Source organism: Lepidochelys kempii, chromosome 26, assembly GCF_965140265.1.
Source record: "Lepidochelys kempii isolate rLepKem1 chromosome 26, rLepKem1.hap2, whole genome shotgun sequence".
NCBI lineage: Eukaryota > Metazoa > Chordata > Testudines > Cheloniidae > Lepidochelys > Lepidochelys kempii.
The window spans coordinates 13,888,605-13,905,766 of NC_133281.1; the positions used below are offsets into that span (position 1 = coordinate 13,888,605).

General features: G+C 58.9%; 1 protein-coding gene across 1 annotated transcript in view; it reads left to right on the forward strand.

Annotated features, from left to right (window-relative positions):
- AEBP1 (AE binding protein 1) overlaps positions 1-17,162 on the forward strand; it is a 40,913-nt gene that overhangs the window by 2,615 nt on the left and 21,136 nt on the right. Inside the window, 2 exon segments of the mRNA XM_073325475.1 lie at positions 7,527-9,792; positions 14,278-14,676. Coding sequence (XP_073181576.1) covers positions 9,534-9,792; positions 14,278-14,676 — 658 coding nt within the window. The 5' untranslated portion in view covers positions 7,527-9,533.

Genomic DNA, 17,162 nt, shown 5'->3' on the forward strand with positions numbered 1-17,162 from the left:
CCTGAGCATGGCCCCTTATTGGGCTGCTTCCAGAATCCTGAGCAGATTTGTTCTGATCCGATGCCGCCCCCTCCCCACGTGGCACGATCCGGTCCAACCGCTGCACGGCTGAGCCTCCCTGGCCTGCAGCTTTTGGCAAGTCAGAGCCTTCCCTCGCAGAATGCCCTCTGGCCTAGGGAAGGTGAACGGGCTGGGAGCCAGGAGACCAGGAATTTTCAGCTTGCCTCTTGTATACTTAGAGTTCATAGAATCATAGAATATCAGGGTTGGAAGGGACCCCAGAAGGTCATCTAGTCCAACCCCCTGCTCAAAGCAGGACCAATCCCCAATTAAATCATCCCAGCCAGGGCTTTGTCAAGCCTGACCTTAAAAACCTCTAAGGAAGGAGATTCTACCACCTCCCTAGGTAACGCATTCCAGTGTTTCACCACCCTCCTAGTGAAAAAGTTTTTCCTAATATCCAATCTAAACCTCCCCCACTGCAACTTGAGACCATTACTCCTTGTTCTGTCATCTGCTACCATTGAGAACAGTCTAGAGCCATCCTCTTTGGAACCCCCTTTCAGGTAGTTGAAAGCAGCTATCAAATCCCCCCTCATTCTTCTCTTCTGCAGGCTAAACAATCCCAGCTCCCTCAGCCTCTCCTCATAAGTCATGTGTTCCAGACCCCTAATCATTTTTGTTGCCCTTCGCTGGACTCTCTCCAGTTTATCCACATCCTTCTTGTAGTGTGGGGCCCAAAACTGGACACAGTACTCCAGATGAGGCCTCACCAATGTCGAATAGAGGGGGACGATCACGTCCCTCGATCTGCTCGCTATGCCCCTACTTATACATCCCAAAATGCCATTGGCCTTCTTGGCAACAAGGGCACACTGCTGACTCATATCCAGCTTCTCGTCCACTGTCACCCCTAGGTCCTTTTCCGCAGAACTGCTGCCTAGCCATTCGGTCCCTAGTCTGTAGCGGTGCATTGGGTTCTTCCGTCCTAAGTGCAGGACCCTGCACTTATCCTTATTGAACCTCATCAGATTTCTTTTGGCCCAATCCTCCAATTTGTCTAGGTCCCTCTGTATCCTATCCCTGCCCTCCAGCGTATCTACCACTCCTCCCAGTTTAGTATCATCCGCAAATTTGCTGAGAGTGCAATCCACACCATCCTCCAGATCATTTATGAAGATATTGAACAAAACCGGCCCCAGGACCGACCCTTGGGGCACTCCACTTGATACCGGCTGCCAACTAGACACGGAGCCATTGATCACTACCCGTTGAGCCCGACAATCTAGCCAGCTTTCTACCCACCTTATAGTTCCCGGCCCTTCACAGCCTGGAGTGCTGGGCAAGGCCTTGTGCCCTCCTCCTGGGAGGGAGGCGACTAGCACTCATCCTCCCAGCATGACCCAGCGCCGCTGTGGGGAGGGAGGAGGTGGGCCTGGACCCAGACCCAGAAGGAAAGCCCAAGGCCCACTTTGAAATCCCCCTAGGAACCAATCTATCCCTTCTCCAGCACTGCAGCAGTGATGGCGTGATCCCCCCAAAGCCCTGGGGGGGCGGAGAGGGTAGGTCCCTTCCCACAAACTAGGCCCATTGAAATACCGGCCCGGGCTGCTGGCGGGTGCCGGGCAGGGAGCGAAAGGGGCAGGGGCCACCTGTGAGTAATGATCCACCACATTCCATGCTCCTGGCGAGCGGCTGGCGGCTGGACGCGTTACCCTCGCTGAAGGGCCTGACAGCTGCACCCGGGGCAGAGCCGAGATCGGCTTTGTCCCCCCGAAGTGCGGGGCGGGGTTCCGGTCACAGACACGCCCTGGCAGCTGGCAGAGGATACGCCGGGGAAATGGAGATACCGTTGTCCAGACGTAGCCAAACGTGCTGGGGCGTGATTGGGGGACTAACCCGCCGGCCTGCCAAGTGAAGGGGAAGCCCAGAACAGCCTGTGGATCCCCTGAGAGCATCCACATAGTGATCCAGGACCAGGCCTGTACTCCGTGCAGACAGATCTCGATTCACCTCTCCCGTGGGGACACGCTGATCTAAAACCAGCATAAGCAGAGACCCAGGCCTCTGATTTCAAAGCGGGGGGCGGGACGGAGTCTGACCTCTCGCCCTCCCGTTTCATGCCATGGCAATTATTTCCTCCCAGCGAAGTTACTCCTGATTTGCACCGGGGTAAGAGCCCAGCGAGGCAGGCAAGTCACCATGCAATGTTGCATCTCGTAGGAGCACCAAGTCCCTCCCCGGGCTCCTGGGCCTGGTCCGCACCAGAGATCAATCAGCTGGGAGAGTGCCCAATTATATACAAACGGCTACCGCTGAGTCTCCACCAGGCAACAGGTGATGGCTGCTAGCCCAGGCTACGGCCCCGACTGGAAGAAGCGCCGTCGCTCAAAGGGAACCCGGTGACTGTGTGTGTGCGTTCCAGGGGCTCAGCTGGTGAGTTTTCAACTGCCAGCCCCCTCCCTCCCCTTATCCCTGCCCAGCTCTCCCCCGAAATGGCCTCCTGCCATAGCCCAACATCGCTAGCTCCTGGCTGATTGCCAGAGCCAGACCACAGCACGTGGTGTTGCGGGGGTTTGGAGCTCTCCTCCCTGTTCCCCACAACGCTACAGTGGGAAAAGAGGCCCAGGTCAGACTGGGGTTAGTAACATGGCTGCTTCCCTCCCCCCCCCCGTCCATTGTTGGACCTTAACCTGTGAGATGGAGGTGAAAGGCGATAGATAATCTGCGTCCACACTATGGAAGAGAGAGTGGTTAGGTCTGGGTTAGCTAACACACGTTAGTTGGGTGTCTATACAGCACCGAACACAAGGGGTCCAGGTCCATGGCGGGGCTCCTGGGCGTTACCGCAATACACGTGACAAATAACAAAGAGAAAACCCTCTTTCCCGACTCTAGACACCATCAGAGAGCTCCGGGTTGGCTCGGGCATGGCTGCGGTGCACTGGGTCAGCCGGTACAGTCCATGGACGGTGCGTTGGGTCGGCTGCCCCGTGGCATTCACCGAGGCACGGCGTTTTCTTGCGGGGCTTTCGTTTTGCACAAAGGCGGAGGGGAAAGAAGGGGAAACAAACCCACAAATGCCTCAAGTCTCCGCGGATGGGCATGTGCCGCTCCCCGCCGCCCCCTCACAACTGATGCCACTTTCGCCACTGGCCACCATCCCCATGGGAACGGAGGGGAGCGGCTTTTTGCATTTTCAAGGCCTAAGATCAACAACATCTGCTTTGCATCTGGTGCTGACTAATGTCCGCTGGCTAGCTTACGTAGGTATTAAGTACACACATTAAGTATTAATATAGCAATTATATAGTTATATAAAGCCTGTACCTCTGTTGTAAAACCTGTTCACTTATGCTAAGTATCCCATAACACTTTGCATCAGCTGACATAAGCTTTGGCTTAAGTAGATAGGAAAACCAGAACATATAATTGGTTCCTTATAACCACAGAACGCTAGTTACCCTCCCAAGCCTGTTTATCCAGGTGTCTCCAAGCCCCTTAGTACTTGCGAGGCATCTACCCAGATCAAAGATAAGGGTGTTGGATGCATTATGGGCCGGAATGAATGGTGGGTACAGAACAAAGGGAACAGTACCTCATGGGATCAGAAAACGCTACAGAAGCTAATTGGTTGAATCTCGTTTCAAATGCCGTATCTGGTACCTTTTCCTGGTAAACAAGCAGGGTGTAAAAGGGCGGCTGTAGACGTGTAACCTTAGGAGCACACCTTCTGCGTGAGGTGAACGAGGCATCGCTTCCTCGGAGACTGGTATCCCATAGAACCTTTCTCCTGTGCCGTATTTGTAAACCTGACGGACGCTGGTTATTTGGGCTCTTGCACATATTTCCTAATGAACCAAAGCGTGGCCAAGCACTTGACGGTACCACTCACCAACGCTGGTGAGCCTCTGACTCACTGGTGACCCCGTACCGCTTTCTCACCGGTTCCCGTGATGCCAGAGCATTATTGATCGCGCGGAGACCCCAGTAACAAGCCTCTTTCTGGGCATTCCCAAGGGAGCTCGGCTCTACAGTTAACACGAGCGCCGTTGGCCAAACGTCTGTCTTCCTTTGTGGCTAGATATTTCCTTACGCCCTTCGTCTCGGGCCCAGTTCTGCCACCCTTAGCAGCACGGCGGGAAGGGGATTTTTGTGTAGAAGCACTTTTGGGCCAGAGACCCCCTTTACCTTGTGTATTCTGAGCCTGGCACTGTGTGGCTGAGATCCCGCCCAGGGCTGCCTAAGCAATAATGGCCTTACTACCTTGGGTCCCAGGGCACTGCTCGGAGAAGAAGGGCAGCAGAGCCCGTGGTTATTCCAGTGGGTGTCATGGCCAGAGGAGATGGAAAGGGAACAGGGTGAGAGGTCCGCTTTCCTTTATCCTCTTCCACTGGGTTCTGGGGCTTAAACCTCCCTGTCGAAGGTATTTATCTGTCCCCTGTTACTGTAGTAACTGAGCACCTCCTTTTTCCCTACAACACCACTGTGAGGCAGGGCAGGGCTGTTAGATGGGGAAACTGAGGCACGGAGAGGCTAAGTGACTTGCCCAAGGTGTCACAGGCAGCTGTGGTGGAGCAGGGACTGGACCCCAGGTCTCCTCAGTCCTAGATTTGTCCTCTACCCACTGTGCCACCCTTCCTCTGCGAGAAGAGGCTGTCCTGCGCTCGGCCGCTCCTCTGGCTTGTTCGTATTAACCCACGAGAAACGCCTTTTCCAAATAGAGCAGCCTGCCCATCCACCACCCCTCGGGGGTCTGGACCCTGCTACAGGATGGGCAGAGCCTGGAAGAGTGGGGGTGGCAGGCCCCTGCAGAACAGACCAGTCCCCGGGGGGCTCAGCCAGTGAAGAGATCTGAGAGGGAGACTTGCAAAAGGTGGGAGAGAGCAGCATGAGGCCGGAACGGGAGTAGCAGAGGTTCTGTGCTTCCCCAGCTGAGAGGCTGCTACCCCTCTCCCAAGGAGCGGCAGGTCACTGGTTTGCTGTCTGGGTGAGAATTAGACAATCGGAGGCCAGAAGGGACCATGATGCTCATCTAGTATGGCCTCCAGGGTCGCCCAGACCAAAGAACTGTCCCAAAAGATTCCTGCATACAGCCCATAGCTTGTGGTTGAGCGAGTGCGGCCCTAGAAAGAGCCCCCCCAAATTGAAAATGCCCAGGCACTGGAAATCCCCCCCGCCTCGGTCTGGGAGCGAGTGGTTCTGACGGTTCTTCGCCCCTCCCCATTAAACATTTGTGCCTCACTTTTGTTCTTTCTGGCTAACTCACTCTCCTGACAACAAGGCTAAATAATGAACCCCAGAAGGAGCTCGGGGCCCTTGCAGGGGGGCGAGGGGAGGAGCTGTATCGTTGAAATGGCCCATCTGCTTCCAACTTCTACCCATTAATCATGAGACTCTGCAGACCACCCTGGCTAGCAGAGGATTGCTATCTTCAGCCCTTGGCCTCTCGCTTGGTTTGCTTCCCCAGATAGGGTCAGTAAGTGGTAAACAGGAAACGAACGTGCGCTCGCGAGCCTGTGACGGATGGGGGGTTGCCCTGGGAGACATGGGTTCACTGGCACCCCGGCCAGCTGCAGCCATCAATGGCCTCTCGTTCACGCCGTGTAAGGAACGGCTGCTCCTTTGGCATGGCCCTTGAGTCCAGATCGGCCCAGCTGAGGGATGTGTCCTCGGATCCAAAGCTGTGTCAGACCCAACAACCCTCCAGAGACTCAGACTCGCCGGCAGCCGCGACACAGAGAGGGCTTGGCCAAGTGGGCCTTCAGAGCCAAAGTATTCGGGACTTGCAGCTTCCTTGGAGCCAGACGCCTCCTCCAATCCCGCAGTCACTGAGAACTCTGCCTGGCCCCTAGGACTCCGGCACTTTGCCAGGTGCCTGCCCCAGGACCCCTATTCCATTTTCTCTAGCCCAGCAGCTGCTACTAATTTCCTCCTTCTGTCATGGCTCCCGTAGGACAGCCTCCGGGGCTGGCCTCAGAGATGGGTCATCTGCCGGTTTTCTGGATCCCTCGATCTGCCCTTACGTCCCGGGCAGCCTCCTCACCTGGGGCCTCTGATACAGGCCTGGGAGGACTCATTCTTTCCATGGGACTTTCCCCCATTTTCTGTGGGGGGAGAGAAAAGGCAGTGGGTTCTGGGGCTGGGTTCCCCGTGTGACCCCGCCAACGCCTCGCTCCCTCCCAGGGCCAGGCCTGCGAGCACATGACAGAGCAGCTCAGATCACGCTCTCCTCTGGAGAACACGTGGCCTCCTCTGCCCTAGCATCTGGTGCTGTGGTAGGTTGGTGTTGACCAGGCTGATCAAGGGGTCTGAGATCCTGCTGCTGGCCATGGAATCTCTCTGGCCTCCAGTGTCTCCCGCTGATGATGAGCCGACAGCCCAGTACTTCACCCCAGATCCCATCTCTGCTGTGAGCCAAGCATCTCCCTCTAGTGCCCCTTGGCCCTGGATGGCCAATTACCTGGTAGCAATAGCCAGGGTCCCTTCTCTTGCCTGTCGAATGATCTGCTGAAAGAGGCCAGGCCTGTCCCGGAGGGGCCGTGAGCAGAGTGCTGGAGGCGAGAGCTCGCTCCGGCTGGCTGGTTTCCTTCTATTCTCCCTGGTCGCTAGCCAGCCGGGCCGCGAGTGATGTTTGTGGGTGTAGCCCGGCACCCCGCGGTGCTGCACGGTGACCACGCTGCCCAGCGACGGGTTGACTTTGCAGACGGGGGTGGGTTTGGGATCACAGCCGGGCTGCTGATTCTGCCTCGGAGGAGATGGGCTGGAAAACGCAGACCTCTGAATAATGGCGTCCAACCAACTCCCATTAGGGTCCGTGGAAAGAGGCCCAGATGCCTGTCGTGGGGAGCCGGGCCAGGCCAAGTCCAACCACCTTGGAAGAGAGACATCCCCATATCCCAGCAGACGTGGGTGCCGGGGCTCATTCCCGAGCACTGCCGTAGTTCACAAGGCGGAGGGAGAGGTGGGCCTGGGAAATGCTACCCAGCGCCAGGGAACAATCTCACCCTAGGGAAACTCCAGGGGGGCAGGGGGTTGGTGCCAGCTGCTGGCAGCCGGGACAAGAGGGAGGTTTGTCACTTGGCAGGGTGGGCCTGGGTACAGATCCATGTCTCCCAAAGGCTGGGATGTTTGGAACTGGGGGTGGGCATCTGGTCCGTGGGGTCAGTGGGCGCCAGCAGCTCTGTAGCTATGGGAGGAGTCTGGGGGCAGCTCCCCCAGCTCTGCTGGGGCCATTGGCAGCAGACTTTGCTGGCTCTGGTCTCCTACCAGCGATTAGGACATCCCTGGGGAAGGGATCTGGTGGTGTGTTGAGAGGTGCGGCAGGACGGACTCCTCCCAGTGCCCAGGGAGCCCTGCGTGAGTGATCCCAGAGCGCCTGGCTGGGGCAGATACCTGATTGGCCAAGGAGCTCTGGGGAACACCCCTTGAAGGCCCCCCATCAATGGGTGGCTGCTGGGGCAGCCTGGCAGCCAGCTCTAGTTTGACCAGGGCACACCCCACTGAAACTCTTCTCTGTTTCCCAGGGGCCACGAGGAGCACAGCGGGGCCGGTGTAGCTGACATAGGAGACTGGGCAGAACCTGAACGCAAAAGGAGCTTAAAGCTGGCTGTGCCACGTCCTTCGGTCCTGCACTCCGCATAGGGACGGCCTGGCTGAGAACAGGCCCGTCAGAGTCCACAGTCAGGGAATGTGCAGCAGAATTCTCCTCTGGGTGCAGATTTGGTTCCCAGGATCTCCCCGTTGGTGTGTGACTGCTCTGACAAAAACCTGCCCTGTGTGACCTGGCAGAGATGCCAGAGCATGTTAACTCTGAACCTTACTGATGACACATGTGCAGATTTACTTGTGCCCTAAGGTGGGTCACCAAGTCTTTGTGGAGGGAGTAGTAAGGAGCTTTACTACATTTGGGGATCAAACGGTGCCATGAGGGGACAACAAACTATTGATTGCTTTAGCAGAAGGAGCCAGCTACTGTCTTCTCCCACAATCTCCCGATGCCTTCGTAGGTGCCAGACCCCTGCTGTCCGTCCCCAGCTGCCACGCCCTGCAGGCTGTCCCTGACAGCTCCCGTGGTGCAATGACGCAGCATCCAGCAGCTTACGGCGAGCGTGGAAAGAGTGCATGGCAAACAGAGCTGGCTATCCAACCGGGGGCCCGCTGCACAGAGGGGACTCCGTCCGTCGTCATTAAGGCACAGAATTTCCCATTTGCTGCACCAGAGGCCGCTGAGTTCAGCGGGGGACCTGGCCACCGAGTCCAGTAGACCTGGCATGGAAACCAGTGGGCCACAAAATCCAGGGGTCCAGCTGCAGAACCGACAAGAGTCCTGGGAGAAGAAGGTGACTCTGCTGTTGGCTGTACAGTCATGCCCCCGTGGGTGCCTGCCTGGGCTTTGGGCCCCCAATCCCACCTCTGCTCGGTATATTTGGGGAGAGCCTGCTCCTTCCTCTGAAGGGATCTGGAGCCGTCTGGCCCCTGGGTGGTTTGGATCGGATCCTCCCAGGGCCTCCTGCATTCGGCAGTGGGCTGGCATCCCGGGCACCTCGGCTTGAAACTCTGCTGTCCCATCCCAGCGCTGGCTGGAAATGGATCTCCTACACCGCTGGAAGTCTCTGCTGAACCCGTGGTGCCTGAACATCTCCCTTTCCCCAGGCAGGGTGGGGTTACAGCGGAGGGCGCTGCCTTCTCTGATCCACCCTCCCCTGGAAAAGGGAAGGGGAGGCTGGCCTTGGTTTCCTCCGCAGAGCTAGACGGCTCCTCTGGCTGCCTGGCGTTCACTCCGACTGCTGTAGGGGAGAGGGGAAGGCGCCCACTGCTGCGCTCCGGGACTGGATCAACCCTCCCACCCACACCCTGCAGATTGGAGTCCCGGCGACCAGCCGCAGCAAGGGGAACTGCGTTGCTGAAGCCCCCTCTGCGTGGGGGGAGCTGGCGACCCTAGTGGGGGCAGCCGGGCGACAGCGAGGCGTCTCGGAGCTCTCGGGCGCCGTTTGCTGGCTGCCGCGATCGCTGGGCGTATTGGACCGGTCCGTACGGCCCAGCCTGGACCCCCCACTTTTGGATGTGGGCAGGGGGGCAACCACTCCAGGGCGTCACAGAGGGGGGGCCTGCTGGCTCCCAGCCCTTGGCCTGCTGCCTCTGACTTCAAAGCTGACTCAGCCACAACCTTCTGGTCTGAATTAAGCCCAGCTGTGCGGAGCTGCATTCTTCGGGGCTGGCTCCGGCTCCCCCTCCGCCCCCCGTCGGCAGCGCATTCCACCGCCCGCTCCGGAAGCCCCGGAGCTGCCCCGTCCTGACAGCTGTGCCGCATCTGCCTGCTGCAGAGCCCGGTGACCCGGCTGCCCCGAAGGAAGCTTGAGTGACAAACAGCCCCCGCCCCCCCCCACCGGGCCCTGTCCCCACACGCCCAGCCCCTGCGCAGCCAGCCAGCCAGCCCGTAGGCCAGGTGAGGCCAGGGTCCGTGCCCTCTGGGGCTGGGGGGTTTCTAACTCTGCCCTAGCCCCCTCCCCCCCGGGGGGCGCGAGGCTGCCATGGGGCTCGGTGGAGCCTGCCGGCTGCTGCTGCTCTGTCTGCTTGTGGGGCTGCTGACCCCCAGCCCGGGGCAGCCCCCGACGGAGCTGACGGACGATGAGATCGAGGAGTTCCTGCAGGGCTTCCTGCGGGAGGTCAGCCCCGAGGGTGAGGAGGAAGCCGGGGGGCGGGGGCTGGAGGAGCCCCCCGAGCCGCAAGGGAGGCTGAAGCCTGCAGGGAAGGACAAGGCAGCCAAGGCCCCCACGGAGGTGGAAGAAGGTAAGTGTTCTGAGTGCAACCTGGGTACAGAGGGCCTGATCCTGCCCTACCCCGCCCCCTTGGGTCCAATTCTGCCTGGGCCCAATCCTGCCCAGCCCCCTCGAGACCTGATTTCCTGCGTCCACTCTGCATAGGTGTGACTGGCACCCAGGGGCTGGGCAGGGGCAACTGGGCCTAGAGGGACTTGCCGGCAGCAACCTAGGGCCAGCAGAGGGGCTGGGCTGGCTGCAATGTGCAGCTCAGGATGTGGGGGTCCAGCTGACTGGCTTTGTGTTGGGTGCCCCTGGGGAGAGGGGGAGCAGGAGAGCGGAGCAGCCAGCGCCCCTGGCCATGCTGGGCTTCCCAAAACGCCTTGGGAGCCACTGCCCCTTCCCCCGGCCCCAGGCCGGTCGGTGCTACTGGGGGTTCCCAGCCGTGGGTGACAGGCTGGAGACTGGAACACAGGGCTCGCCAGCCTGGGTCACAGCCGGGGTCCACCCAGCCCAGGCTCCGGTCTCTGACGGTGGCAGCCCTGGATGCTGCAGGAACCCTGCTGCAATGGGGCACCCCTGGCCGTCAGAGGTGGGTGTGAACTGTCCCTTCCCAAGGAGTGTCGGGCTGGTATTTGGCTCCTGCCCAACGGAGATGTCTGGAGATCAGCACCTGATCGGTTGTGTCCTCCTAGCAAACCGGGCTACGCCAGGGGGCAGCCATGGTGGAGTCTGTGCCCTCTGGGGCAGATCTCCCCCCCAACATAGATCCCAGGGCACACTCACCCCCCTCCCACATCTGTCATAGCTACAAGAGAGCAAACCCCTGTATGGACAGTCTCTATTATCACACACACACACACTCACCCTGCAATCCCAGCCCGCCCCTCCTGCACTGCACGAGCTCAGCTGCACCCTCCTCTCCCCTGTGCTGATGTCCCAGGGCTGCAGGGGGGCTAGTCCGTGCTGTCCCTGTTAGAGGAGTCGATTGAGAATCCAGCCCCACCTCCCCACAAGTGTTAGCGCAGGGGGTGATGTGGGGAGCTGATGTCCCGGTGTCCCCTCCAGACAGCCACAGGGGGGCACAGGTGGGGCGGTTACCCTCGCACCAGGGCTGTCTCTGGGACCAGCTTACAGGTGGGCCAGTCAGATGGTCACAAGAGCAATCCCAGGCCAGGCTCCAAAATGTCCCCACCGAGCTGCCTAGGCCAGGAGGGGAACCAGGCCCACACCCCCAAAAATCAGGAGCCCAGAAAGCATGGGCTTGGCAGAACAATAAACGTGCCCCGTATGTGTGTGTGTTCACATGGATCCGTGCACCTGCGTGTGTGTTTGTATGCCTGCCTGCTTCCACTCTCAGCCTTAACACAGATCCTGTCGTGCAGTTTTCCTGGTGGCTGGCAGGAGGCGCCGTTAGCCATCCCCAACCCCTGGGCGTCCTGCCCCTTGGCATCCCCCTCCATGCTGACCCACAGCGGTAGCTCACCGGGGGACAGCAGTGTGAACCCCGCCGCATGGGGCGTGTGACTGAGAACTAGAACATTTAGCGTTTTCAGTGAAAAAAAATCAACCCCCCCAAATATTTTGATTGGGAAATGGGAGCCCCACCCATTCCCCTGCACCCCCTCCTGCTCATGGGACTTGTAGTTTGGGTGCTGCGTCCTCCCATTGGCTGCTGTGGGCCCGGCTCCCTGGTCCGGCTGCATCTCCCGTGATGCACAATGGGCTCCCCTTTTGGGGAGGGGCATGGAAGGCCTATGGCTGCGGAGCATCATGGGAGATGAAGTCCCCTGGGGAGCTTGGCCCATGGAGTAGAAGAGGGGAGCGAGACAACTGAACTGCATCTCCCATGGGGCACCGCAGCGGCATTGCAGGGTCTAAATATTGCAGGTTCCCGGCACTAGGTTTTCCCACTGAAATCCCCCCACAGGAAAGAGAAGCTTTTTGCAACAACAAAAAACTGGTTTAGCGGAAAAGCCAAATTTCTATATGGTCATGATGGAAAACTTTCAGCTGGCCCCTAGCTCCATCCTCTCTCCCTCCTGCGTCCTGAGGAGGCTGCGTCCGTGGGGGCTGGTGCCTTTGCCAGGGCTTCTCCCAGGCTGTGAGCAGGCCCCAGAGCACGGAGGGCAGCTGGGTTCGCTTCCCCCTGCTCCCAGCCCCCATGGCGGGGTGGAAGCGCCGTATGGATCGGGTGTCGAGTGATGGGGCAGGAAGGGGAATCCGGCACGGGAGAGCTTTGTGCTGCTGTCCTTACCAGTGCCGGACGCTGGGTCTGAGCTGACGGGCAGGGCAGGGCTGGGAGAGCGGGGGGGTGGGTCAGGGTTGAAGAGCTGGGTGGGGGAAAGGGATAGCCTTGCACACGCTGTCTCTCCCCAGTGCTCCTGATCGCACAAGCCCCTGGCAGCATGGCCCCTCTGGGCTTTGGAAATGGGCCGCCCTCTCCATCCTGTCAGCTTTTCCAGGCTGAGGCCTGCAGAGTGGGGTTTGGCTGCCGGCCCAGCCCTCAGGGGTGAGGTTTCCCTTCTCGGCGGCTGCCGGTGAGCAGCCTGGACCCTGGCGGAGGCTCGCTCTGTTCTGCTCAGCCTGTGGGGCTGTGCTCCCTGCTCAGGGCCCCGAGCGGGACAGGAAGGCTTGTCTGAGACAGCCCTAATGGCCTGTCACCCAGGGGCAGGGCCCCGGGTTAGGGTAGGTGGCTGGAGAGGTGTGAGCTGAGGGCCTTTCGTCGCAGGGAGCGGCGATGAACGGTCCGTCTCCTCATGATGGCCGCGTCACGGCTCTCCTGGCGGATCGGTTTGTCAGAAACCTGCAGCTCGTTTGCTCCGCCGCGGCCGCCGGGCATATCCGCACCGACCGGGTGGGGTGTGGGAGCGTCCGGTTGCTGCCGAGGTTGGGCAAGGAGTGAGGAAATACAGCTCCGCCTGTACCCAGAATGGGGCTTCCCCCAGGCGACGAGGGAGCAAGGAGGAGGAGGGGGCCCTGGTTGTTGTATACGGTGCCCGGGGGACTCGTTCCTCCCTGCAGCCTGCTCTGGGCATGTCAGTTCAGCGGGGCCAGGTGAGGGTCACCCTCCTGGGGGGGTGCTGGGCAGACAGCGGGCACTCAGGGGGGTGGGGAAGTTCTGCTCTGTTCCCCCAGGCACAGGGGGGGGCTCCAAATCCCAGCCCAGGATTGGGCCCTCTCTGCTCACACACCAGAGGATGTGGGAACGCTGCCGCTCAGAGCTTTGGAATGAGCCTGCGGCTGCTCTGGAGCAACGGGGGCCGTTACTCAGCAGCCTCCTCGCCTTCCTGTCAGCCACTGAGTCATGGCGCGAGGCCTCCCTGTCTGGCTGGAGCTCGCTGGAGCCCTGGGCCGGGGCGATCTCAGAGCCCCCACCCTGACAATATGCCCAAAGAGCACCTGCCTCCTGGAGTGCCCTCTGCATCCCTCGCCAGTCCGCAAGGGGCATCTGGGCAAGGGCACTAACAGAGCCAGATACCCACGCTGCCCACCTGTGCCACTCCCCCTTCAGCTGTTCCCTGTTCCCCTGCCTCTGTGTCCAGCTGATGGTGCAGCAAGGTGCTCGCTTCTGTCCTGGGGCCAATCCTGGGGTCAGATCTGTGGGGCGGGAGCTGGACAATTATGCCAAGGTATTTCCTGCTCATCTTCCCCCCCATCCCTTTTTTGCTGGCTTCTTGACTGTCCTGGGGAGGGCGGATTGTTCCCAGAACGGGCGGTGGGGGTGGGGGGCAGAAGAGATGATCCGTGACTGCTGGAGAAGACTCCCAGAAAGCAAACCTCATATTCATAACCGTGGGTATTCGCTGGGGCAGCTGATTGCTGTCGCCCCATCAGGGACTAGAAACAATTCTCAGGATCATGGTGTCCAATCAGTAGAACAGGAGGTTTGAACCCCCCCAATACCGCTCCCGCCAAGTGGCTTGCTGAATAAGCGAGTGGCCGGGAGTGACGCTTGCAAAGAACCTGGCTAATCGTTCCAATGGGCGCCCTCTTGGTTTGCAGACACGCCGCGGCCGGATTCGGTGGCTGAATGACCAGTGCGATAGGGCTGGTGCACTGCAAGGTTGGCATTACCAACGCTGACCGTTCACAGCTTATAAGCCAGGCTCCAAATAGCAGAAGACTTAAAATTTCTAAGTGCTGGGCTGCTTCTGCATGGAAGTGGTGGAGAATGCGGGCAGCCTAGGTCATTGTGTGGGAAATAGAAGGAATCCCAAAGAGCTGCCCGGACACAGAGGCTGTGGCCTAAAGTGCTGGCAAGGCTGTGTGCCCAGTGGGCCGTGGGTATCAGAAATCCCCAGTGGTTATTGTTTAATGTCCTGCTGAAAGGCAGGGGAAGAGCCAGGCCCCAACAGAGCAGGGCTGGCTTCATGTGTGGAGTGACAATGACTCCCTGGGGCCCAGCTGGGTGGAGGAAGGTGGCCCCATAGGCCTGATGGGCAGAGACCTGGAGCCCAGCTGGTTGCGTGGGGCCCAGAGACCGGCCTGAGACGGACTCTTTCCTTTTATACAGGGACAACTGTGAAGGTTAAAGAGAAACCCAAGAAAGGGAAAAAGGAGCGGCCCCCCAAGCCCACCAAGAAGCCCAAGGAGAAGCACCCAAAGGCCACCAAGAAGCCCAAGGAGAAGAACCCAAAGGCCACCAAGAAGCCCAAGGAGAAGCGCCCAAAGGCCACCAAGAAGCCCAAGGAGAAGCCTCCCAAAGCCACCAAGAAGCCATCTGGCGGGAGGAGGCCCAAGATACCACCCCCCACCCAGCCCTACGAGGAAGAGGAGAGGTACCGGCAACCCGAGAGACCTCTGATCCCCCCACCAGCCGAAAAGGATTACAGCCTGCCCGAGACTCCCAGAATCGCCTCTCCCTATGATGAGGAAGAGGAGAGATCCCAGACGTATGGGGAACGGGACAAAGGTAAGTGCTACTGATTGACCCATCGGGTTGCCAGTCACTCAGCACATGGCACCCACCCACCCCGCACTCCTCCTCGCCTTGCCCCATCGCCCGCCACCTCCCCAGAGCCCCCTGACCGCAAGGGCAACCCCCCAGTTCCTACACACGACAGGCTCCTTCCCCTTTAGCATGAAAGGACATGACCAAGGAGTTACCAATCCGTGAGTGTCACTAAATACGCAACATTCTGCACGGCCCAATCTGAGCGGTGGCTTCTCCCTGGAGAACGCCTCATGGGCATCGGAACAGTGTCTGGGGCGCCGTCTGCTCTTTGTGGGGTTGCTGCGTCAGGGACATCTCTCTGCTTTGTAGCGTCAGGGTCCCTGGGAGTAGAAACAGGGCCAGGAGGCTCCTCTCGCTGTATCGCAGCTCGGGATTTCCAGGAGGCAGCAGCGTTGTGGAACTTGTCCTTCAAGGCTGGGTTATGAGTCTTTTCTGGGACGTGTTCGGTGCCGTTTCTCTCCACTGAGGCAGAGGCCCAGACGCAGTCACTCCAAGGCTCCCCCAGTCAGCTTGGTTGTCCCTCACTAAGATTTTCTCACCCAGCCTGACCGCCCTGCCACAAATAATCACATCCACCTGATTCTTACGAACATTCAGTTTAACCAATCCAGGTGAGACCCTAAATTACCTCCCATAAACAACATTCCTGGCATCTGATTTGCAATCGCATGGGCTGCATTGCTATAGGCCGAGAGAAAAATTGCAATATTTTGTGGTAACCCAGCTTTATCGGGGGTCAGAGTCTAGATCGCTTGCTTGAATGTCTGCAGGAACATTTCTGCCGGGCTGGTGAGGAGTTGAGGTGCTGTGTTTGATACCATTTCTCTCGACAAACAATGGGACATCTTTGGATGTGAATTGGGTTCCGTTGTCACCATCTGCTCGGAAACTCCCAGTCCTGAAAAGCCGAGTCTTAACCCTCTTAGCTGGACTAGTGGAATGCACGCAGAATACTGCAAGCCGGTAAGGTTGGGCACCTACAGCAGTATATGGCCCCAGAAACGGTCCACCATTGTCCATGCAACGGAGCACGTTTAGGCATGTGTTACGTTCACTGACAATCTTGACGCTTGTTCTGCCATTTCCTCCGTTGTGTATCAATCCCTGCCCACCCACCCAGGACTCTTGGCCAGACTTTGCCTTTTTGAAATTCCCAAATAGTCTTCATCTAATTTTTGGACTACGTGGGCCCTGAGCCCCATAGGAATAACCATTTTGCAACCGTGATATACACGTAACAGTTCTTTGTGAGTAAAGAAAGATGGACACAGCTGTCTGTGCTCATCCACTCCTCGAAATGTCCTGCTCTTTCACCGGCACTGGGTCATTGTTAGGGTTTCGTTGTCCATGGCAAGGGTTCAGTTTGTGCCACATGGATCATACCTACCTGGCTCTGGTGCCAATTCCGTAGGCCAGCTTACCTGCCACTTCCCAATGGGCAAGCATGTCAAGCAATCTGCATTGCATGTCGGCTGGCCCTTTTGAACTCACTATCAGGACAGTGCGTGTGCACGAACATCACCCCTCTCTGTAACCATGCTGGAGTCAGTGCCGGGACTCCTTTCATTAAAACCGAAAGCAGCGGTTGGTGAATCGTTGCCCACCAGGGATCGGTGACACTTTTGAACTCCACTCTGAGCTTCTCGCTCAATTCAGGTACAGCTCCCTTCCCTTCTGCCAAGAGATCTCAAGCAGTGTGATCTTCCACCCCTTGTGAAATGACTGCACCAACTCCATAACGTGAGGTGGCACAAGCTATCTTCATAAGCAGAGGTGTGCTGTAGTTGGTAAGGACCCTTCTTGATCCTGGAAGCTTCTTGACTTCATCAAGAACCGTGGCTGACTGTAGACCAGTGGTTTTCAAACTTTTTTTCTGGTGACCCAGTTGAAGAAAATTGTTGATACCCACGACCCAACAGAGCTGGGGATGAGGGGTTTGGGGTGTGGGAGGGGCTCAGGGCTGGGGCAGAGGGTTAGGGTGTGGGGGTTGAGTGCTGCAGGGTGATGCCAGGAATGAGGAGTTCAGGGTGTGGGAGGGGGCTCTGGGATGGGGCAAGGGGTTGGGGTGCAGGAGGGGGGGTCAGGGCTCTGGGCTAGGGATGCAGGCTCTGGGGTGGGGCCAGGGATGAGGGGTTTGGGGTGCAGGAGGGGGCTCCGGGTTTGGGGAGGCTCAGGACTGGGGCCGAGGATTGGGGCACAGGGTTGGGGCGTGGGCTTACCTCCAGTGGCTCCCAGTCAGCTGCGCAGCTGGGGTGCAGAGACAGGCTTCCTGTGCTGTGCCCCGGAAGTGGCCAGCAGGTCCAGTGCCTAAGAGGAGGTGCGCAAGCAGCTCTGTGTGACTCTTGCCTGAAGGCATCACCCCCCCAGCTCCTACTGGCCAGTTCCCAGCCAATGGGAGTGGGGAGCCAGTGCTCAGAGTGGGGGCAGCGCGCAGAGTGTCGTGG